This window comes from Peromyscus californicus, unplaced genomic scaffold, assembly GCF_007827085.1.
Source record: "Peromyscus californicus insignis strain IS unplaced genomic scaffold, ASM782708v3 Scaffold_5__1_contigs__length_169319896, whole genome shotgun sequence".
NCBI classification, from domain to species: domain Eukaryota; kingdom Metazoa; phylum Chordata; class Mammalia; order Rodentia; family Cricetidae; genus Peromyscus; species Peromyscus californicus.
This window is the reverse complement of record NW_026294573.1, coordinates 88,521,046-88,545,986: the sequence shown is the minus strand read 5'-3', so window position 1 is coordinate 88,545,986 and position 24,941 is coordinate 88,521,046. Positions and strand designations below refer to the sequence as shown.

The following is a 24,941-nucleotide window of genomic DNA, read 5'->3' as shown; positions in this document are numbered from 1 at the left end:
AGATCCATCCCCCTGCCTCTGCCTCTGGAGTGCTGGGGTTAAAGTTGTGTGCCACCACTGCCTGGTTCATATGATGGTTCTAAAGAGCAAAATAAAAAGTGTGATTGAGTTTTACTGTTCCCTGATGGCTCTCTAGATTGATTGCCCTGTTTCCCACACACAGTCACTCAGTTCATCCTGTGGCTCCCTTGCATTGTTGGAAACGTCGCTGCTCCTCAGTGTGTCTAGAACTTCGTTTCTTTTCTGCTCCATTGTTTTGTAGTGTCACTGCGGCACTGCCGGCATTCTGAAATCCTGGGTCTTATGCTTCAGCTCTAGCCATGGCTCCCCACTGCCTTCAGGTCAAGCTCTTGGTCAGCCCCAGGGCTCAGGGGCAGCCTAGCCACGCCCCTTTTCCTCAACAGCATTGGATTACTGGGTTCCTCTGAATGCACGTACTGTCTCCAGGATTGTCACCCCTTCCTTTTCTTTCTTTGCTTTTTTTTCCTTTCCTTTCCCCCTCTTTTTTTCTCTCTTTTAAAAGCATTTTAATTTTTTAATTTTTTTTTATAACTACTACTTGCTCATTCAAGTCAATTTAGACTTTTAGACTTTCGTTTTGTGAGAGGTTTGAGTGGCACTTATGCCTTTCCATGGTTTGGGGGAATTACCCATTTAAGTAGAAATAGAAAGTGATTTTCCCTTTTTGTGTATACATTGTAAGTTTTTGAGGGTGCAGATGTTTACTTATTTACCACTGTGTCTATGGGATCCGCTAAACATTAAATTACTACTTGTTGAATGAATGATCTTTTGAGTACCTCTGATAGCATTACTGGAGCATAGTGTGTGTGTGTGTGTGTGTGTGTGTGTGTGTGTGTGTTCATTATTTTAGTTTCTGGTGGTAATTGTGGTTTGAGGCAAACGGTCAGAATTTGGTATGCTTTTAGTGGACATAGATTTTAATGAAATTGGACCAAGTGAAATCCTGTTCTCACTATGTCTAAACCAGTAGCAGGTGAACAGATAGGAACAGATTCATGTCAATCTGTTTACTTCAGAGTCTGCGGTAAATTTTCCCTCAAAAGGTTTTCCTAAGGGACCAGTTGTCTTGCTAAAAATAATCTTTACATTCAGTTCTGTCCTTTGGGAAATGTAGAGTCCATGGCTAGCCAGGGTTGGCTCACAAATGTAAATGTCACAGAATGTCCCTGTTCGCTCTCCATCCACAGTGTTCTCTTCCAGACACAAAGTAGTTTCAAGGCTAGGGTCTTCTTTCAATGGGAATTATGTAGGAATGGGGACTCGATCATGACATGCTCAGGAGTGTTGTGTGGTTTGGAGCATTATCTGGTAGATCCTTCTCCTGTGAGCTGCCTTTCTTGGTTGCTATCAGCAAAGCACCATACTGTTTTCTGTGAACCAGAGTTAATTGTAGCCTCACCAGACCAGAGGCTTGGGACTGTGGGTTGTTTTTGTTGGTTTGTGAGTCTGTTGTTGATATCTGCTGGCTTCCTATGGTGATAAATGACTCCTTTATATGTGAGTCCATTGTCCAGTGGAGACAATTTGTGCTTTCCTATATGGTTAGCTAACTCTTGGTTACTTTTCTTTCTCATGGGAACCTTGTATCAGCAAAGTCACAGTTGCACTAAGAAGATTAAGCCTGAGCTGCTGAAGCCCATTTAGATGCCCATCTTTAAATGATAAATGCTCCATGGCACTAACCTGAGTCACAACCCAACCCATACTGATCATAAACAAAGCAGCAGTCTTCCAGAGCCCAAGTATAAGTGTCGATGATAGAGACCACTAATCATTGGGGGTGACTGTGATGGGCATCATGACTGTGATGGGCGTGCTGACCCCACAGTCCTCCTGATTTGATGTGCAATATTAGCAATCATGGTGTGGAGCACAGGAGAAAAGTTCTTGGCGTCGGCGCTCTTGGTTTATTGGAATCACACGACAGAACTTGAAAAATGAAACAGAACAACACAGCCTGGGGCTATGAAGCAAGGTGACCTTTGCCCTTGCAGACTGTATTCTCTTGGAAGCCTTAAGCAAAGTCCTGGTGCCTCACCCTGGAGGGGATGAGCCCCACCCATTGCTACTGTTGTTGGTCCACCATCTCCCGGAGGAGGCTGTTCCTTCCCTTCCAGGCTTCCATGCTGCTGCAGCTAAGCCCAAACAAAACTGCAAGTTGGGGAAGTCAGAGCTGTTGGTGGGTGAGCCTGAAAGATGGGAAGGCTGAAACAAGGGGTTAAACCATGAAAGCCACAACAACACTTGAGAGTTTGGTGTTAGGAAGAGGCTGACATGAAGCCCTCACACAGAGTTGGGGCTCATTAAGTCAAAGCACCGGTAGCATCCAGCAGAATCCCCGGATGTTTCTTCCTGTGACTCCTGAATGTTTCTCTGAATAGACGCACTCAAGGGAGAAGGTGTGACTCCCAACGCTTTTCTCCTTTTGTCCACGGCTTGCTCTCATAATGTTTGGACTTTAAGCGGGTCTCAGTTAGCATCCTAATGGTGCCTCCAGCTTCCTCGTCCAGGAGCTAGCAGGGCCAGCCCTGCACACTGAGCACCTCTGGGCCCTGACCTGACCGTGGCCTTGCCTCCGTAACCCGAAGGCCTCTGCTGTGGTTTGAGAGTGACACTAACTCCCAGTTGGGAGCTTCAGTTTGTAAATAATTTCTCCCGAAAAATAATACATTTTTTGAAAATTTACTGCATTTAATAACTTCCCTAAATTGCCCACTTAAGTTTGCTCATTAACAAGTAAAACCAGACCTTCTGCCTAACTATATAATAGGGTCATTCACTTTGTACCCGCTGTATTCCTGAAGTTGTAATAAAAGCTGATTTCTGATATGGAATGGATATGTTTGTTAAGAGGAGAGATACTTCACTAGAATAAAAAATATTGTTAAAAAGCTGGGAGTGGGAGTAGCTCACGCCTTTAGTCCCAGCACTCGGGAGTCAGAGGCAGGTGGATCTCTGTGAGTTCGAGGCCAGCCTGGTCTACAGAGCTAGTTCCAGGACAGCCAAGGCTATACAGAGAAACCCTGTCTCAACAAAACAAACAAACAAACAAGAATATTGTTAAAAATCCCAATTACAGCTCATGCTGCCAGTAAGTGAGAGAGATTTAGTGATCCCAGAGTATTTTTTTTTTTGGTTTTTCGAGACAGGGTTTCTCTGTGTAGCTTTGCGCCTTTCCTGGGACTCACTTGGTAGCCCAGGCTGGCCTCGAACTCACAGAGATCCGCCTGGCTCTGCCTCCCGAGTGCTGGGATTAAAGGCGTGCGCCACCACCGCCCGGCGATCCCAGAGTATTAAACTAGGTCGTGGAGAGGGCTCTCACCTCTAGCGGAGTGGAAGGCTATGGGGTAGCCTCTGCTCCGGGGACTGCTAGACTGCATATACAGTCTCTGCCTATATCCTTTACAAAGTCAGATCAGCTTGGGATTGCGTGCTGATCAAGAGTTACCCTGAATATTGTACCCGCTGCAGAATGAACGTTATCCTGCCGGGGTCTCAGCTTGGCTCCTTCCTCGTCTACCAGAGCCAAACAAAGGGGCTTCTTGTGGTTTAGGACCAACATGTTGAGGCAGGTTTGAAAGATAGCATTCTGCAGAGCCTCTGCCTGCTGGAGAACCCAGCTATATGAACAGAGCTCAGCTTAAACCATGCACACCACAGGGCACCAGCAGTCAATTCTTAGCTATAGTGACTTGCTATATGTAATGTCTCATAGTCTCATGTTCGTGTTACACTTTTAGGTGTCCATAAAGCATTTGTTCGTTGCAGTACTGAGAATCGAAACCAGGGCCTCACATGTGCTAGGCAAATGCGCTACCCCTGAATTATGCCCCTTAAAACTTTAAATATTTGACATAATTTTTTCACCTTAAACATTACATCAGCCTATAGGCTTTCCTTTCGTTTGTTTCGGCTCTTGGTGTGTGTGTGTGTGTGTGTGTGTGTGTGTGTGTGTGTGTGTGTGTAAGCCTAGGTTGGCCTTGAACTTGGGATTCCTACTACAGCCTCCAGAGTGCTGGGATTTCAGGCATGTACTTCTTTGCTTGACTCTTGGATGTTAGGTGTGTGTTAGACCATGTTTTCACTTACTCTGTTTAATCATGTAGTCATGATCTCTCTCTCCACACACGTACACACACACCCCCTCTATTTCATTTCTGGCTTTCTTTCTTCCACTGTGGAACATCTTAAATCTCTTATCTGAACCGTGGTAATTCAGACAAGTTGCACATGGCAGAAAACATCCTTGAATTGCAACACTAGTCCTTTTTTTATTTTTATTTTTTTAACTTTTTTCCGGCTGTTTTGAGTTATGTTTAGTATCAGTTGTCATTGAATGTTTGCTGTTCAGCCTGTATTTCTGGACCTAGCCTGCAAGGTAGACACTATTATGTACACTTAAAAAGAAACAACTTGCCCAAGGGCGCACAGCTAGCCAGGGTTCTGAGATAGAAACCCAGGCAGCCTGCCACCGGCCCAGGCTTCTGAATCACTCTGCTGTACACTGCCAGAAGCAACCTAAAAATAACCCGGAAGTGAACTAGAGCGAGCCCTGTGATGGAGAGGGGGTGTTTCCGACCATGGGTGACACTCTTCTCCCATTCTCACAGAACTCCATCTGTCCATCCTGCAACCGCTGCTCTTTCTAAAAGATCCCACCTCCTGCCTTCTCTCCTTACAGTAACCCAGTCTCTTAGGTCTGTGCTTCCCTGCTTTGCACTTTGGAGTTGCAGAGGGGGTGGGGGAGGAGGGGACTTAAGAAACCGCAGCTGCCTGGGTCTCACCCCTGGAGGGTCTGATTAAATTGGTCTCCGCATCAGAAGCTGAGAAGCTGTCGGCTCCCCGGGCGATGGTGCTGTACAGCCCCGGTGGCTGTTTACCCGCAGGTGTGTCCTGCACCTGTCACCTCCTGGCTTCCTTCACTTCTCCACGGAGCTCAGAAGCCACAGTTTGTCCTCGCCCTGTGCCTTGCCCCACCTTGCTTGGCGTCCTGTGTCCCTTTGCCCAGTTGTCCTGGGTCCTGCGGAGGGCAATGGCTGGCCGTGGGGATTAATACTACTGCACACTCACAGTCTCGGGTCGCTGCCTGGGAGCACTTGGTGGCTGTATTTAGTACTGTCTGGTGCACCTTCTGAGTCTCCAGCACCCTTGTGCATTCTTGGCAGATTGCTCCCATCCTTGACTTGTGTTGTGGATCCTGTCAGGCCTTTTTTTTTTTAACCCCCTTACTAGCTCTTTGGCCTTAATCTGTATTTGCAGATGCTCTTACAAACTCTTCCCTCCAGAGAAGTCCCCCTGTTCCATCCAGTCACTCTTGGGCTCTTTCTCTCAATTCTGTAGTTTTGGGGAAACTCAACATTTTCACGGCTGTCACACCTTACCTCCCATTTATTTACTTTCCTTTTTAAAAAAGTTTTTTTTAATTATGTATTTATTTATTGCCATATGTACGTATTTGGGAATGCCCCAGTGAGCATGTGGAAGCTTTCAGGGCTCAGTTCTCTTTCTGCTGTGTGAGCCTCTGCACCTGAACTCAGGATGTCAGTCTTGGCCATAATTTCCTTTTACCTGCTGAGCCGTTTAATTAGCGCTAAGTACTCACTTTTCTGTCTCCTTCTGGGCTCCGGCAGGTGCTTCCTTGCTGCTAACAGTGCTCAGAAGTCACCGAGTACATCCCTAAATGTAGCAAACGCTTTATTGACCTGCCTTCCTGGCAGCCTCTATGGCTGGGCCTTCTTTAAAGGAACTTTGCGTTTATTTGTCTGTGTGTGTTTGTACGTGTCTGTTTGTCCGTGTGTGCACTGTGCTCAGCTTTTATGGCTGTCACCACCAGATCCTTGAGCTCAACCCTGGAGTCATCCAGGTGCACGTGATCCACACTTCCGCTCCAGCATCAGGAGAGTCCTGTAGGTTCTTCATCTGCGTTTTCTTTTGACTCTTCCTTTCCTGTGCCCCGTTCCTCCAGCATTCTGAACTATGCAGCTTTTCTCTGCTTTTTTGTTCTGGACACTTAGAATGTCTTCCTCTGCCTCCCATCTCCCTGACCTGTGCTTTGCTGTTTTCACTCCTGGTCTTCCGTGGTTATCCCTTGCTGTCTCTTCCACATTGCTGTGACATGGACGTAGAGTTTTAGAGTAGGGAGGAGCCTGCACTTCCCTAGCTTGCATATGCTAAAACTTGGTTCTGTTTCAGCAGAGGGGCGGGGTGGGGGCAGTGGAGTGGGCCCCACTCAGGCAACACCTAGCAAGAGCCTCTTCCTTCTCCCTCCTCCATAGTGGTCCAAGCTTGCTTTGCTGGTACTCTGTGATAGCACTAATTTGAACAAGGTGAGAAATACCCATTGTGTTCTAAGTGCTTAGAACTACTGTGATAAGGACACACATGCAGCCTGGAGGTAAGAAAGGGAGGTCTGTGCAGTGGCTTAGCACCAGGAAAGCTCTGGTCCTGGGACATTTCCAGGCTGGTTCCAGCCTTCTGATGTTGCTGCTCATTGTTTTCTCAGGTCTTTGCGTGCCTGGCTGTTTTTTACAAGATGCAGACATTTTGAATTTCACTCTCTTGGGTTGTGGGTATTTTTCTCTGGGTATTAGACTCAACTCTGTCCCCTGCATGTAGAGAGGAGGAGTCTTGTAAAAATGTGCTTGGGCTCCCCGTCCTGCATGTGGTCAGGAGGTGATCTCAGAGGAGTAGTGGGGTACTGTGGCCCTCCCCTCCCCTGTTCCTGTGTCTTGTGCATCACTGACTTCCGTACCCTAGTGCTCATCTTGTGAATCACTGACTTCCGTACCCTAGTGCTCATCTTGTGAATCACTGACTTCCATACCCTAGTGCTCATCTTGTGAATCACTGACTCCCGTACCCTAGTGCTCAGTATCCATAACTACCCTTTCCTCCATTTTGTCAGGTCGTTTTGGGGCGGGAAGGCAAATCCAATTTGTGTTGCTTTATTTTGTCTGAAAGTTGAAGTCCAGGGGAAGACTTGGGTTTTTGATTCTTTGATAAGGTAAGAGAGAGATGAGATGTCACGCTGTTTGTAGTGGCCCCCCAGCATAAACAACCAGGTGTCACCAGCAGGTAGGTGGATAACGGGAAGCACATTAGGAGGAGGAATTCTATAATGAGGGTAAAAAGCTATAGCCAAACTATCAGTGTGGGTGAATCTCACTCTAACGCAATGGTAAACAAAAGATATAGAAGGCAATTGGACAGTTGGACCTGGGGCAGGGGCAGTCCTGATAATGCTGCTGTTTAATGACCTGGGTACAGCTTGTAGGAGGTTTCACCTCAGCAAATTCCTTGCATTGCATGTTTATATGCAACTTTACATTATGTACCTGTTTTAAAAAGTACCCATTGTGACAGAAAGGTCAAGGACATAAGCCATATGCAATGGTGGTTTGGCAGAACTTGGTTCCTAGCATGAAACCCGGAAGGAGAAAGTGCGGTCTAGAATCCCAGCACAAAGCAAGTTACCTCCTCTAGGTTTAGGGTGGACACCTGAGAGAAGACCCACGCACTGTACAGATACCATGGGCCCGAATCCACGCTGCGTGCCTACCAAGCAAATAGTCTCTCTATACCATTGTGAAAAATGTTCCTGCAGGTTTGGTTTATAACACACTGGTCACAGTCTAAGGGATTATTTCTGCACGTGACAGGCACAGTTGCTGTCCTAGCTCCAGAACACAGTTTTGTTGACATATCTGAGTTGTACAGCATTTGTCCAAGTCCCCCTTTTAAAGCACAAGTCATTGGCAGTAGGTAATGTGTCTGTTAAGCATTGTAACCCAAATACGAAGGGTGCTATCTAGCATATACTGGGGCTCACACTCTGATGTTCAATAAACAGTGCTATATCTAGTGTGGAGTAATGCTGTGTGCTAAGCTAAATTTGCGTGTTTTTGATTAGGCATTCATTTATGGTTTTGATAAAAATATTTCAAGTAACCTGCACCAAAGAGCGTTGTCAGTTGTACTACATAAAGTCAAAACAGTGTTCTCCAAAGTGGGGTTGCGTACTCTAGGAAGGGTGAACTCCACATGGATCTCTTGGCATTTGGAAAGAAACACTAAGGACTGATTAGGCAAAGAGAAGCAGCACTATATGGTTTGGTTTTAATTTGTGAGAAATTTCAGATATGGTCCTTATCCATTCTCTCCGTCCATGAACCTAGAAACAGTAATGAGTCTGGACAGCAGTCCTGCATTATCAATATTAAAAGCTCAAGAGAAAGGAGGCATAGCAATATTCCTAAGTAAGGCATCTTAATAACAAGGGGGAGAAGGAAGTAGGGCTTACTCTAAACTGGCACCCAGATCTAAAAGTTACAAGACCACTTTAGTCTAGAAGACCCTCGTTGCTGCTGTTAACTAGCTACAGCCTGCCAGGTACAGTGGGATTATTAGGGGACTGCATTTGTGTGTGAATTGATTGGTCAGCACTTTACATGAGAGTTTGGAGACACTATCTTAGCACTCAATAGACCAATAGGTCCGAATCACCAGATTTCGTCGTGTGGGGAGGGTCCCTCAAATTAGCAGTAGCTACCATTTGATTCATTTCACTTCTGGGTGGGCACCAGAAGGCACTCAGGTCAGCGTGTAGTAGATAGACCTACAGATTCATATTTATTGAGGCTTATTTGCCATAGCCAACCTGGAGTCTGACTAGTTAGCTGTCAACAAATAAAGAAAAAATGGTATACTCTTTTTTTTTTTTTTTTATTCAGCCATACAGAACAACAAAATTATGTCATTTGCAGGGAAGTGGGTGGAACTAGAGAGCATCATGTTAAGAGAAATTAGCCAGACTCAAATACCATGTTTTCGCTCATATACAGAATCAAGATTAGTAATAATAATAGGTATATGGGAGGGGCACGGTAGAGAAACTGCCTTCATGACCATGCCAATATTGGGGGCAAGGTTTTATTGTGAATAAAAGAGAACATCCAGAAGCATCTGGAAGAGTCCAGAGCAAAGTGAAAGAAAGAAGACTGGACAAGGCCAGAGCTCCTGCAAGAAAAGCAAGAGAGAATGGTGAAGAGGGCTGATGGGCAGGGGGAGATCTTTGCCTTTCTGTGGAGAACAGATGGCTGTCTGGAGGAGGGGAGCCAGGCTCCGAGATGGATAAGTGCTTGTGAGTGGAGACTGAGGGGACCTGGAGGCCAGCACGGGCTCTGACGTGCAACCACTGGTACCTGCCCCTCCTGCCAGAGGCAAGGGAAATGACTGCTTTGGGGAATGGGGAACCCATTTCACAGGCACCTGAAGGGATGCAGGCTTTTAGCTAACCACCAGAAATCCTTCTGCTGCTCGTCGGGAGCTCATTTCTAGACATACACATTTCCTGAGACCTAATAATAAGGCATGAAAACAGAACGGGGCCTCTAGAGACGGTTAGGAACAGAAGGAGGGGTTCAAGAGAAAGTAATGGGAAGCAGTGAATATGGTCCAAGTACATGTTATCCTAGTAGAAAAATGTCACAATAAAACATACTCTTTTAGCCAGGTGGTAGGGGCACATGCCCTTAATCCCAGCACGTGGGGAAGCAGAGGCAGGCAGATCTATAGAGCAAGTTCCAGGACAGCCAGAGATACATAGAGAAACCCTGTCACAAAAGACAAAAACACCAAAACAAACAAATAACAACATGTTCTTTTGATGAGTGGAGATGGGCCAGTGATGAACTGCTAGTCCAGTGTTAGGTCTTTGCCCTGCCGTCTTCATCCCATACACACTCCTTTCATCATTTCTGGGCTTGTGTGTGTTTGTCTTTATTCTCCGTGATGCATTCCGGGTAGTTTCCTCAAATCCAGAGTCCGGTTCTTTCTTCCACTGAGGTGTGCGAATTTCTGTCTTATCTGAACTTGGAGCTGCTCGTGGCATAGGACAGTTTTCCTCACCTCCTGTTGTGGTGACCCCCAACCATAATATTATTTCCCTTGCTACGTCATAACTGTCATTTTGCTACTGTTATGAATTGTAATGTAAATATCTGTGTTTTCAAACAGTCTTAGGAGTCAGGCGACCCCAAAGGGGTCGTGACTCACAGATTGAGAACCACAGGCTGCTGGGCAGTGGTGGCGCACACCTTTAATCACAGCACTCTGGAGGCAGAGGCAGGTGGATCGCAGAGTCCGAGGCCAGCCTGGTCTGCAGAGTGAAGTCCAGGACAGCCAGGGCTGTGACACAGAGGAAGCCCGTCTTGAAAAAGAGCCACTGGCAGACGTGCATGCTCTGCACTTGGTTCTTTTTGTGTCCTCCCGGTTGTCTTGACAGGGCCTCATCCCTTCTCTGCAATTGCACTCTGGGCCCAAGACCCCGGAGAGATGTTTTCAAGAAGACTTTGTCTTCTCAGTCCTCAGCGGCCGAATCTAAGATAAGCAGTGTCTCCGACTTCCTCTAGGGCCTAGAGTTTTCTGCTCTTTCTTTCAAGGAGTCCAGACACTGACAGGGGTGTCAATGCAGATTTTTTATCTTCCTTACAGCAGGCTTGTCACATTTCTGGATTGCCAACGTACTGCAGTTGGCCCCAAGGCACACTTGGACTCCAGCCTGAGTCACTGAGGAGTTTTTCCTTACTAGTTACATACACTGCAGTCTATGTGTGCACTCTGTCAGTTCCATTTTCAAAATCTCTTAAAGGCCCAAACAGCTGACTTAGGCCTGTAATCCCTACTCTTTAGAGGCTGAGGCAGGAGGATCAGGAGTTCAAGGCCAGGCTGTGCTACATACAGACTGTGTCAGTCTCAGGAAGGATGGGTAAGAATGAGCGACTGGTAAGCTGTGGACTTGTGATTGGATGGGATGGGCAGGGAGTGACAGGAAAATTTATGAGACCCTCACTGTTTTTGTGATTTCAATCATGTTATAGGTTCAGGCGGCCAAACTAGGTGAACTTCTTTCACTCCCTCAATCCAGATGCCCTTTTACCAGATGGGTTGTCGCAGACTCCTATCTGGTCTGCCGTTTTTGTTAGAAATGGGGAAGATGTATTTGTGTGTATGTGGTCATTAAGTGTTAGATCCTGGTTTGGCTTCCGTTTAACGCTGTAGGTGAACCCTGTAGATCAGTATTTTCTAACGTGCTGTGGCCTGGCATTTTGACAAACTACTAAGAAAAATGAATTGCTGGTCACTGCTCGGGTGCTGTGGTAATGTCAAATGGCTATCTATGCTTTAAGTTTCCTGAAAGCCTTCTCTCAACTTCTTCTCATCGCAAAGCAGTAAAGCACCGGGTGGGGTCAGTCCACTCTTGGATGGTGATCCAACATTGCCTAGCATTTGGTGTCGTGGGTCAGAGGTTAACCCTGCTCCCACTCTTTAAACTTGTTGATTTACATTTTCCTCTCGTCGGCAACCTAGTTTCTTCTGCAGAGATGTGTGCGTGGGTGCTCGCTGCGTAGGCGCTTGCTGTGGTTCACCCCGCCTTCCTCTGCCAACATGAGCTGACTGGTCTGCATGGGGTACTGTGCCACCAGTCATCCGTACGTTTGTGGGACACTTCTCTGAATTGAAGATGTAGTGTTACTACTGGGGCTTTTGGTCTGCTAGAAGGTCTCGGTTGGTCATGACACTCCTGGCAGGACTGTCCTCTGGCTGGAGCGATTCTAAGATGCCATTGATTGCAGAGACATTAAAGTGTGACGACACCTGGGTCCCAGGACACCTTGCAGATGGACCCATGAGTGCTCCCACATCTAATTACCGCCAACTGCCTGGGGACTAGCTGATGAGATGGCCCTGCACTGTGCTGAGTACACAGGGAGAGCTGGGCACGTCCCCTCCCTCTTCTCCAGTTGCCTGGGCGTCCCTCGTTAGCAGCTGTATTGTCTTTAGCAGGGAGCAGTGATGTGAACGGGAGCCAGCTTCTCCGCGAAGTGCTGGTGCTGGCACATTGTCTGCTGTCTCTAAGACACGTCGTTTTGATCTGTGTTGTTTTTTTTCCTTCCTTCGACCTTCTTCTATCCTGACAGCCTGACCTCATCACTGTTAGACGTTCCCTTTGCCGTCATCCTGTGCCCCTGTGCAGCCTGCCTGCTGCTGCTTCGCAGTCACTTCTGGAAGCATGCTCATCACACGTCCATAGTCTTTAGTATATACAGTACATAGAGAGGTTTTGCTTTAAAAGCTCTCTGGCTATGTCATGGCAGTCTGAGAGGTAGGGCAGGCACGTTGGCTGGCAAGGGGATCTGAACTCAAGCCTCGTGCTCACATGGCGGACATCTCACTACTAAACCGTCTCCCAAGGCCTGCCATTCATTTCTGGAGTGTGCATCTCCCGAAGGCCTGCTCTGTGACCTGTGGTTGGTTACTAAGCGGTGAGGGCACAGCAGTGAGTAACAAACCTGTAGGGTGCCTCGGTGCGCGGCTCTTCATTGGGACATCCGTTCCGCTGCTTTCCGGTTTTCCTAAACTGAAAGCTTGTTTTGTCCATCTTCTCTTTATTTTCAGGTCTCCTTCTCAGAAGGATGTCAGCTTTGAAAACTCTCATCTTAGTGTTGGGGTGTTGCACAGTGGGTAGAGGGTTTGGCCAGCACGGATGAAGCCCTGGGTTTGGTCCCATAAACTAGGAGTGGTGGTCCTTGGCTATATGAGACCCTGTCTTTAACACACACACACACAAACGAGAAAACCCTAAAATCAGAAAAGCAGCTCCCTTGAAGTGCCTAGAGCAGAGCTTTGGGGCGTGTCTTGCTTTGTTATGCCTGCCTCGCTTCTCTTGGTCCTCGTGCTTAATTAAGTAAGCCTTTATTAAAATATTTAACCCTAACTCTGCTTCAAAAGAATAAGAAAGGAAAGAACAGAAAAATCCTGTTTAGTGATTGTCGGCGATTTATCGGTGTTCTGATGGGTGCTTCCTTTTGATTTAGCACCGACACGTCCTCCAGAAATAACTCATGGGCTGTTTTGTTTTTTGTTTTCAGCCGACTACACCTCAACAAGAAGGCAACAGACAAACAGCCGTACAGCAAACTCCCTGGTGTCTCTCTTCTGAAACCGCTGAAGGGGGTGGATCCTAACCTAATCAACAACTTGGAGACATTCTTTGAACTGGATTATCCCAAAGTAAGTACAGTGCTGTGCCCGTGAGAGATGGACTAGACTGTGGGTTTGGTTCTTGTTTTTGTTTTTGTTTTTCTTTCTCATCAGAAACATTGGGAATTTCAACACTGTACACAATGTGGAAGTACTGATGTTTTAGATACATAAAACTAAAGTAAACTTGGCTAGCAATAAGAAAGTTGGAAGGTTTTCAAGTCCATAGTCTATAAGTGAATACCAAGGAAACGTTTATTTTTGTGAATAAAGAAAATATTTTGTTGATTATGAACAAAGCTCAGCATCTGACTTAGAATCCACGTGTTTTTGATGTGGAGTGTAACCTCACATTTTGGGTTTTCTGCCGTCGTCCCGTCTCAAAGCTCAAAGAACGAGTTCCATGTGGCTCCTTTCATGTTCTTGTGTATTTAAATTGGTGGAAAGGGAAGTGTGTTGATCTTCGGTATTAAATGGGTAACAACATATGCAGAGGCGGGTCTTACCCTAGTATAGTTTAGTTTCTGAAGCAGAAAGCCAGGGCATCCAAGGGAGACTTTTGTTCCGACAGCATCCTACGTAAAGACATTAACACGGTGCTCCGTGCAGCATGTAACCATCTGGTTCTTGAGTGCAGACACCATACCCGGCATCACCTTTCAAAGCGTGGAGTTTAGAGGTGTTTTCTGTAAAACCCTCTCCTTTCTGTGCTACTCCTTTCGCTGAGAAGTTACCAAATGAACAAATTTATATTCTATATTTGTAATCCAAATATAAACGTTTCTGTAAAACCTGGAATATAAAGTAGTTCTTTATAAATAGTGTATATATGTGATATATGTATGTGTGTATGTACATATGTATGTATGTACTTGAGGGAGTAGGATGTAGCTCAGTAGAGCACTTGCCTTGCATGCATTGAAGCCCTGGGCTCCATCACCAGTACTACATGAACTAGATGTGGACACAGGCCTAAAGCCATAGTCCCTGGTACATAGGGAATTTGAGGCCAGTGTAGGCTATATGAAGCAAATGGAGAAAAAAAAGATTATTTTGCTTGATATGCAATGTAGTTAACTCACATATTAAAATATATTTTAAGGCTTAGAGTATAAGCCTTTTTCCATTACTTACAGAATCGTTGCTTAGAAGCGAGCGCTTCCTTCCACCTCGCTTATTCATAGTACCTATCGTAAAGTATAAGCAAGGAACTCTTCAGGGTGAGCCTGGCTGAGCAGCTTATTAGGAAGAAAGCTAGCTGTTAGTGCCCTTTAAGAAGTCACTTAATCTTTCTAATCTTCATTATTAAGGACACGGTCTTTCTCCACTAAGCGTTCGGGAAGCTTGTAGACCCCGCCCTCTGGGGAAGTTTCAGGGGTGTGGGAGGAATGGCAGCCTTTGCTCTCTCAGACTTTCATCCGGCCTTTGAGGCCAGATGACTAATGATTGGTTTAACCGGTCTTGAGTAGCACTTTTGATCAGTCACCACTGGAGTAGATATTGGGTAGAACTTGTAGAAAGAGGTAGAAATCATGAGGGACACACTCTGGCTTTCACTATCTTCTCCCACTCTGCTGACTAAAGCTTTCCTGACTTTAGTCCTGGCTCTCTTGTGCTCACCCACAGCTCTCTTTTCTGCCAGTTTTTGGTGAGATAAGAAGGTATGCTGAAGACATTATGAGTATTTTGTTTCTGCTTTTTGCGTTTATATACTTAGAAAGAAGTAAACAGAACGGGCTTTCCTGTGGCTTGAGTGAGCCCCTGGGATGTTAGCACGTCAAAGGTTACGGGACATTTTGGGCAGGGCCATTCAAGCCTTCAGAAATGCCTTTCCAACTAAATAGCACTGAGCAAAATGAAATTCTGGATGTTTTCCTACTTATGAAGTCAGTGAAGTATGCATTTCAGAGTAGTAAGTGTTCAGTCAAATTCTACTTTATCTAAAAAAAAATCTAAGCACATTTGTCCTTTATGGGCCTTTCCTCTGTCACTTGCAGCACCTTCATGAAGTGATGCTGCATTCTAGAGCAGATTCTGGGGAGCAGGGAGTGTGCTTGGCTTGGCTTCTTCTCAGTGTAGTTTTTACACTCCTGCACGTCCTGTGTCCTGTAAGCATCGAGTGCACGTTCAGTGGTGCAGGTCATGAACAAGCTTGATATGCAGGTTGTCACTGGGGTGGGGCCTGTCAGAGAAGGACAGGCGTCAACCTCAGGCACTGCCAGGCTCTTCCGCCTGCTGACAGACAGATCTCCACCCGAGCAACACTTGCCATAAGCACCTGTATCCTCAGGATTCCTCCCTAAGCTTGCAAACTTTATGTACACAATTGCTTCTTTTTCTTACAGTTTTTGATCAATCTAGAAATGCTCCCAGTGAGTGCTTATTTTCTACGAGGTTAATTAATGTTAAATTTCTTCTTTTGACTAGTATGAAGTACTCCTTTGTGTACAAGATCATGATGATCCAGCCATTGATGTATGTAAGAAACTGCTTGGAAAATACCCAAATGTTGACGCTAGATTATTTATAGGTAAGAACCCAAGTTTATGTCAGCCTTTTTGCTTTGGTAGTTTTAAAGATCAGTCATCTTCTCTGAATTAAACTCTAGACTGGGCACTCGGTAAAGTTAGACGGCGTGCTTGCTTTAAGTGTGTTTTCCAGGGAGTGTGAAGGATAGTTCTGTTCCTTCAAGGAATGTTATGGGGGAAGAAGTCTTGGTTACCAAATGACACACTCACAAGTATATCTTACTCAGTAATCAGGTATGGGTAGTTGTTGTTTTGGTTTGTTGGGTTTTTTTGGTTTTTTTTCTGAAATCTTTTTTTTTTTTTTTCTATTTTGATTTTCCCCTCAGTCCATGGCCTGTCTAGTTGCAGGCTCTTGGCCACCCGAGCAGTGTTGGGCGTGGGCCCATCTCATGGAGTGGCCTTAATTCCCACCAGATAGTGGTTGGTCACTTTGGAAATTTTGATGTCGCTGTTGTACTAGCATGTCTTGCAGGCAGGTGTTTTCCTTTCTTCTCTGGTCGTGTGCAGAGTACCTTCCGATACCGTGAACACTAGTCAGTAGGGGTGAAGACTCCAGGTAGTCACCAGCTCAGTTTCTCCAGGTTTAGTGAGTTATGCAGGCATTGGCTTCAGCAATGGGGCCTTACCATCAGTTCGGGGAGAACAGCCGATAATCTTGGCAGCAGCCTGGGTTTCTTGGAGGACTTTAAGGGACCCCTTTGGCCAACACCTTGATTAGTTGTAACTGATTCCCAGACTGGAGGTTTCGTTTGGTGGGGAATTTGTGTAGTTGGGGCTTTGCCTCTCTTGTTTGGTGACTCCATTTAGATTGCTTTCATCTGTGTATGTATTTTAAGAAGCTTCTACTGTATTAGTTTTCCATACGCCCCCTCAATTGACCCTTAGTTTAGTATTACCCATATTCTTTTTGTTTCTAAAGTGTTTACAATGATAGCCTTTTCTCTATATAAACATTAGTGTGGACTGTGTTGTACTCTGATGGTGAATTTCTCTACGTTATTGTAACTACTATAACTTCAAAATGAGTCCTGTGGGTTTTTTATGTTTGTTTTGTTTTCAATTATCTCCCTCCAATAAATAAAATGTGTGTATTTATGATAATGTATAGTATGATGTTTTAAAATATGTATATACTATGGAATGGCTAAGTCAAATTAAGTAGCATGTATACTTAGCACACTGATTTGTGATGAGGAATCTGGCTGTTATGATATCATTATGTTGTACATGATGTTAAGCATCAGCTCATAGTATTAGTGGAAGAATTTGTAAATTAGAAAACAGACTGGATTGTCAGAGATAAAGTCAAAATTCTCTTTTTGTGAATGAGTAATTTTTACCGATATATTGTGAGTAATGGGGAATATTTAAAAATTAAAAATGTTTAAATTATGAAATATGACAGTACTTTTTCTTTCTTGCTCCACCATGTATCTGTACAGCATTTTCAGCATGTTATCATTGTACCTTTGCATTTTTAGGTGGCAAGAAGGTTGGCATTAATCCTAAAATTAATAATTTGATGCCGGGATATGAAGTTGCAAAATACGATCTCATATGGATTTGTGATAGTGGAATAAGAGGTGAGGTTTTCTTATTTTATACAACTATTCATTTGATGATAAAATACCAAAAACGTTTTGAAAATCTAGTATTTATCAATCTTCAGCTTACTTGATAACTTACTTCATCATTATTTATGGCATTATGTCAGTTTTGCTCACCTAACCTAGGTGGTACATGTATTCAAACGTTGCATTTTGAAGAGAAAATTTCACCCATTAGAAAAGTGGTCATGCTCCATTAGCTCATCCGTAGCCTTGCTCTGGTGTAACATTTCTTACTTGTTGAACACTTTGGCTTGCATCTTGGACTTCTGTGATACACTATTTTACCCAAAGAGTCAGATCGATGAGCTCATGTTTCCTAAAACACACAAATTCATTAAAAGACATTCATGTCTTTTTTTTTAATTTATTTAGATTTTAGCAAGAAGGTTTTTTTCGTTTGTGTGGTTTGGTTTCGTTTTTTTTAATGGTTATTTTTGAGGCCTGTTGAGACAGAGTCTTGGAATTCACTAGGTAGACCAGGCTGACCTTGAACCTGTGGCTATTTTGCCTCTCTTCTGATTACTGGAATTAAAGATATGAACTACTGTGCCTGTTGCTAAGAGCCTTTTATATACTACACTTGGGATTTATAGGTATAAACATATGTATTAAGCTCTATGGTATTTTTGTTAGATTGAGTTCCTGGGCCTCAGTCCTAGTGACTTAGTGGCCTACGAGTTTGGAGGAAATGTTGTCAACATGCCTGGCCTCTACCTGCTGGCTGCCACCAGCACCCTCCCCCTTCTCACCTTTCCAAACGTCACTTATGAAGAATTGTTCCTGGTTGAGAACCACTCCCTAAAATAGGAGGGATTTTGTTAACTCAAGTCTCAGGCATGACCAGCAAATGCTCTGTATCACCAAGCTATGGCCACAGCCCCGACCTACTCCTAACTCAGGATCTTTCTCTTGCCACAACCTCCTGAGTAGCCAGGACTACAGGCCTGCATCATGAGGCTCTCTTGCCAAACGGGTATTTTAAGGCATAGACACAACTCTTGCTGTTTTATGCCATAGATTTAATTCTTAACAAATAGAAGGAAATAAAAACAGCCATATAGGATTTGAGGTGTTTGCCATTTGAAGGTTGGACATTGGTTCAAATTTTTCATTACCTTAAGCTATAAACTTAAAAATTAACATTCAATATTATTACAAATTAATGAGGAGTGTTAGAAGTTGAAGACTCATGGCCCAAATTCATGTTCAGTCTTCGTGTTTATTAATTTAGGTTATGTTAATTTAATTTGTGTTTACCATGCCTTCCCAACTCTATTATGGGATCAGGTACATATTACTCCCACTGAGAAAGTAGACTCACTTCTGTAGCTAAAGAGTATATGGAAGACCTGAGGTCCTCTGACCTGTTCCTGACTATAGGACATTGTCTTTATTCCAGTTTGGAAGTTCTGACATAGACTCTGGTACCTCATTAGGGAGGAAGTTGTCAGGCCTCTGAGGTCACTGCCAGCTGAACAACATCCTGTCTCTGAATCAGCCTCATTTTGAGTTTTAGAAGGTGGTTCTAGACTGTTAATTTCCATAAAGTCAACTTATTAAGCTTAGTAATATTCTTTCAAAGAAAACAAAAACTGCCTCTGGCACATATTAGGTCTACCACTCAGGCTAAAAATGTGTAGCTTTTTGAAATTTTATGTTCTCAGAATAAACTGTTGCTACTTATTAAATCCAAATATTCGGACAAATATATTTTATTGTAGTTTAATAGCAATTCACAAAATATTACATTAATGGATATTTTACTAAAACACTTGTGCTTTTTTTTTTTTTTTCTCTTTCCCTATCCCCACCTTCTTTCCCCGCCTAAATTTTAGTCATCCCAGACACATTAACTGACATGGTCAATCAAATGACAGAGAAGGTGGGCTTGGTTCATGGACTGCCTTATGTAGCAGACAGACAGGGCTTTGCTGCCACATTAGAGCAGGTAAGTACAATGTATATATAAATTGTGACACCAGCAACATTGGTCTCCATCAGACGGGACTACATGACCTTAGCTGTATTCCCATGTGGGAGTCTGCAGAGAGCACTCTGGTTCCTCTGAGAGGAAGTTCTCAGATCCCTGGGGTCACATACTGCTGAGCTGCCCTCACCCTGATAGAAAAGGCTGTGCTTAGGAAACTGCTGATGGCCCCGCCCCAAGCTGAACACGCATTTTTCCTCCGTAACATTTTTACTGAGTTCTAGATGTTCACTCCAGACTATTGACTTACATAATGTTCTTTTAAACTGAAAAGTATTTTGTCACATACTATAAAGTACTTCAGATACAGCAACAAGAAAACATTGTTCTTGCAAATCTTTATTTAAATAAAAAAAACCACTTTGATTTCCTTCTAAAATAAATTATCTTGAAAAACATGTCTTCTCCTCCTCCTGCTCCTCCTCCTCCTCCTCCTCCTCCTCCTCCTCCTCCTCCTCCTCCTCCTCCTCTTCTTCTCTTGTGTAGGGAATGGTAAATGATACTGAGACACAGAAGCATAGTACCCCCAGCACCACTATTTACAGCAGTTAAGGTTCAGTTTCATTTGGTCATTTTTGGCACTTGTGATGGTTTTTGTTTTATGTTTTTCTTATGTGCCCTTTGAAAAGGCTCTAGAAGCAATTTGTGTATTAGTTTTATCACTTCACGAGCTTTTCCCTCATTAAAGCTGCACAAAGGGCATTTTTACTGGCTGCTTCCTAATCTCTCACATCTACTCCTGCACTATTAAACAGAGAGCAAGGCTTGCCTTTGTGTCACAGGGGAAAAGACTCTTGGTTTAGGCGTTGATGTTTATCCACTTCCTCTTCAGCACATCTTATATTCACTTGATTATTTTTTCTGATTGCCACAAATGTGAAAGGGTGAAGGCACATTATTGTTAGAATTTGATTTGACCTCTGGCATTCGATCTTTGCCCTTGTCTCTCTTCCTCTGACTCTCGTGTATATGCGTGCTCAGGTGTATGTAGTGGGTAGGGGCATGAGTGTGCATGTGTGTGTGGATGTTAAAAGTCAACATCCAGTTTCTTCCTCAGACACTTCCCACCTTATTTTTTGAGACACGGTCTCTCACTGCATCTGGAGCTTCCCAATTTGACTAGACCGGCTGGCCAGCAAGCCCCAGGGATCCCCTAGGATCAGTTTCCACAAGACTGGGATTATCAGTGCATACCACGTCTAGCTTTTTCTATATGTATGCTGGGTATGTAACTGAGGTCATCATGTTTATGTGACCCTGACTTTGCCAACTGAGCCATTTCCTCAGCCCCATGGTCTCTTTCTTAACACTGACTTGGGAAATATTTCTCCTACTGCAAGAAATTGTTAGTCTTAAAATCTTGAGGTTTTGGTTGATAAAATGAACGTCAGGTAGCTGTTTTAAAATAAAATACTATTGGTTCTTTTACTTTAGAAATATCCACATAGATATTTATGTCAATGAAAGACACTTCCTAGGATGCACACAGTCTACTATTCTTAGAATGAATGGAATGAATGGAGAGCCAACCAGAAGAATCTTCCTAGGTGATAAAAAAAACGTTAACTCCAAAAAAAAAAAAACAAAAAAAAAAAACGTTAAATCCAACTCCTAGTCCCTCCTAGTACTTTGGCCTCAGTTAACTGCTTAAGGGTTAAGGTGGACGCTTCTGGTCTTAGAAGATAGGTTTGACTGAGGCACAGAAGCCATTGCTTCAGTGGCGTCTGAATTGGGCATAGGTCGCAGGAATCATAGTCTTAGCTGCCTTGTACAATTCTGCTGTTCTGTACTTGAATAAGTACCATTAAGAAAGCCCACTGTGCCAGGCGATGGTGGAGCACATCCCAGCACTTGGGGGCAGAGGCAGGTGGAACTCTGAGTTCAAGGTTAGCTTGGTCTACAGAGGGAGTTCCAGGACAGGACAGCCAGGGCTACACAGAGAAACCCTGTCTTGAAAAAAAATAAAATAAAAAAAAGAAAGAAAGAAAGAAAGCCCACTGCTCTGTACTTGAAGCTAGTTAGAAAAGGCAGCATATCTGATATATGAATAAATAAGAAATAGGGCTTTATGTCTAACAGGTAGGGTGGTGGCAGCCAGTTCCACTGTTGATGTATCGACTTGCACATCTCAGGACTTCAAAGTGTTGTAGAGAAAGAACAGTAAGAGATTAGGGGCTGGAGAGATGGCTCAGCAGTTAAGAGTACTATTCTTGCAGAGGACCAGAACTAGGTTCTTAGCACCCATGATGAACAGCTCGCAGTGTCCTGTAACTCCCATCTCCAGAGGATTCTGATCCTCCAACCTCCATAGGACCTGCGTTCAGGTGCACATCACCCCCAACAGACTTATATGAATATACAGAATTAAAAATAACTTAAGAAGAAATAGAATTATCCTGAACATTGGTACACCTATATATGGTCTGTGTATGTGTCTACATGCACACACACACACACACACACACACACACACACATACATGCCATTAAATATTATAAAATCAGGAGACATTGTTGATATTTTATATGCCAGTTAATATTTACTCCTATTTTTATTTCCAAATTTCATTTTATTTGGATTTATCTTTTAATCTATCAATTTTAGAAAAGATAATATTTACCCAAGTGGAGAATATGCTTTTTCCCCTCAAGGTAAATATTTCTTGGTAATGATGATAGCAAGAGCAGTTAGCCGAACAGATCACTAACTGCTTGGACTATAGTAATGCAGTTGTGTGCTTTTTTTATCCAGGGAGCTGATGTGGGCATATTAAGATACTCACTCAGTCATATTTAACAGAAAGCATTAGGAAAAGTTTACAAGCACCATACTTTGAACATTAAAACCTAATTATGTCTGTGTTTTCTTGGGCAGGTATATTTTGGAACTTCACACCCGAGATCCTATATCTCTGCCAATGTAACTGGCTTCAAATGTGTGACAGGAATGTCTTGCTTAATGAGGAAGGACGTGCTGGATCAGGCAGGAGGGCTGATAGCCTTTGCGCAGTACATCGCTGAGGATTACTTTATGGCCAAAGCAATAGCTGACCGGTAAGAAAGCTGAATTAGTTTTAATATCTAGCTTATTTCTGTTGGCTTATCCTTTCTGTTTCAACCATGGATTCGGGCTATTTTATTTTATTATTTCTGCTAATGACTACAAAAGCTAGTAGTTTGGGCAGAGCATTCATATCACTATTCATAGGTAGGTACTAGTGAAGCAAGTACTTACCCCCGTCCTCCAGCTGCTGTAGTGTGGAGTGGTTACCAGGAAGCCTTTGAGAGAATGTAGGGAGAAATTCCTATGTGTTTTAGAAAAACTAATGGTATCATTTGAAAATCAACTTTCTACAATTTTTTTTAAATCTTATTTTATAAATATGAGTTTTACCAGCACGTATGTACACCACGTGTGCGTCTGGTGCCCCTGAAGGTCAGAAGAGGGCATCTGACCCCTGGAACTGGAGTTACCGATGGCTGTGTGCCACCGTGTGGGTTCTGGGAATCGAACCTAGGTCCTCTGCAAGACTAACAAGCGCTCTTAAACTACTGAGCTATCTCTCCAGCCCCAAACTGTGAAATTTATTAGCCCTTTATTTCATGCTTCACTAATAAGCCTCCTCATGACTTAGCATTTCTCTGTCACAGAAAATTTGTTTGGGTTTAAAGGAGATCATTGTCTTGTATGGTTCCTTATTTAAAAAAAATTTTTTCTTTGACATAGACTATATTCTTCGAAGTTCTTCCATATGATGTCTGTGAGATTCATGGTCACCTAGTGTCTTCTATGAGACACAATGCCACTTGGTTACTTTTCTTGTTAAACACACACACACGCACGCACGCACTCGCACAGGGGGAGCAATCAGAGACAAAACTGTTGAGTACAGAGCCTTCTCACGAGCACTCTGAGAATGTCTGCACTTAAGTTTCTTGAACTCTAAACCTAGGGACTGTAGTTCCTTCTGGAATGTGATACCGTTCTGGGCTAATGCAATGGCTCAGAAACATCCATAGCATCAGTCTGTTTATCTATAAGGACTGAGCTTGTCCTGATACCAGCAGCTGCTTACTCTGACAGTGACTAATGAATGCAGAACCAGTCAGACTTGAATGTGTCCATCAACATAGATCATGTTGTCATTATCTTCGTTTTCAGAGGTTGGAGGTTTGCAATGTCTACTCAAGTTGCCATGCAAAACTCTGGTTCATACTCAATTTCTCAATTTCAATCCAGAATGATCAGGTAAATCAATAAACTAACATTTTGTGCTTTGTTAAAAGGAATGTGCATGTGTGATAATGCTACATGGTATATATATAATATGATTAAAAAATACATCTAGTGCCAGGCATCATGGCTCACGCCTTTAACCCCAGCACTCAAGAGACAGAGGTAGGCGGATCTCTGTGAGTTCAAGGCCAGTCTGGTCTACAGAGTGAGTTTCAGGACAGCCAAAGATATGCAGAGAAACCCTATCTCGAAAAACTAAAAAAAAAAAAAAATGTTGAAACTGAACTCTGTATTTGTCAGAGTATAGACCATGTAAACGAATGTATAACCATTTTATTTACTAAATAAAAATAGAAAAGAGATTCATAAAAGCAAATCTGAGGGCTGGAGAGACCTTGTCTTAAACATATATAAATAAATAAAAAACAGTATTTCAAAGAGAACAGCCTTTCTGTGACAAGGTTCAGAGTTGATCATTTGTGTGGGTGGTTGGTGGTGGTCTGTGGAGGTGAGAGTAGTTGGTGGGGGTGAGTGGTTGGTGGGGATCGGTGAGGGGGTCCGTGGGGGTGAGAGTGGTAGGGGGGGCCTGGGGGGTGAGAATGTTGGTAGGGATCAGTAGGGGGGTCCGTGGGGGTGAGAGTGGTTGGTGGGGATTGGTGGAGGGGTCTGGGGGGTTGAGAGTAGTTGGTGGGGATCTGGGGGGCGGTGAGGGTAGTTGCTGTAGTCGGGGTGGGTTGGTTGTTACTTTTGTAACCAGGCTGTTGTCTTACAGAAAATCCTTTTTGATTTTTGTTTGTTTGTTTCTTTCTTCAGGTGGACCAAATTGAGAATTAACATGCTTCCTGCTACAATAATTTGTGAGCCAATTTCAGAATGCTTTGTTGCCAGTTTAATTATTGGGTGGGCAGCCCACCATGTGTTCAGATGGGATATCATGGTCTTCTTCATGTGCCACTGCCTGGCATGGTTTATATTTGACTACATTCAACTCAGGGGTGTCCAGGTATGTGGGTTTGCAGTAACTTGGTGAGGGACCAAAACTATTTTAATTTAGAAAAGGTTGAAGAAAGTCTGAGTCATTCTTTAGCTTCACACTGAAGAATAAAATATAGACATAAAATGAAACAAAATTTGGTACTTAGTCAAAAAAATGATGTTAAATAAATATTCAAACTGAGACTGCAGTTATTTTAATAGTGCTTTTACTAATATTGAGCATTTTTTTTTAGACTATATTGCAAGGCAATTATGTCACCCAAGGAGACACCTTAATTTTAGTGGTGCCAAGAGTGGAGTCCCAGGAACTCATTCATCTTTCTCAGTGTGTGTGTGTGTGTGTGTGTGTGTGTGTGTGTGTGTGTGTGTGTGTGTCCGTGTCCGTGTGTGTCCTCGTGTGTCTGTCCGTGTCCATGTGAGTCCTTGTTCCCTTGTGCAGGCTTGTCCTCCCTTCTACCAGCTGGGGTCTGGGGATTGAACTCAGATCATCAGGCATTGGCAGCAAGTATCTTTCCTTGC

General features: G+C 43.7%; 1 protein-coding gene across 1 annotated transcript in view; it reads left to right on the top strand.

Annotated features, from left to right (window-relative positions):
• Window positions 1–24,941, top strand: part of Ugcg (UDP-glucose ceramide glucosyltransferase) — a 34,719-nt gene that overhangs the window by 7,022 nt on the left and 2,756 nt on the right. Inside the window, exons 2-8 of the mRNA XM_052716709.1 lie at window positions 12,954–13,095; window positions 15,493–15,595; window positions 17,075–17,176; window positions 19,039–19,151; window positions 22,065–22,243; window positions 23,352–23,438; window positions 24,240–24,429. Of these exons, the coding sequence (XP_052572669.1) occupies window positions 12,954–13,095; window positions 15,493–15,595; window positions 17,075–17,176; window positions 19,039–19,151; window positions 22,065–22,243; window positions 23,352–23,438; window positions 24,240–24,429 (916 nt within the window). The remainder of the gene's footprint in view (window positions 1–12,953; window positions 13,096–15,492; window positions 15,596–17,074; window positions 17,177–19,038; window positions 19,152–22,064; window positions 22,244–23,351; window positions 23,439–24,239; window positions 24,430–24,941) is intronic.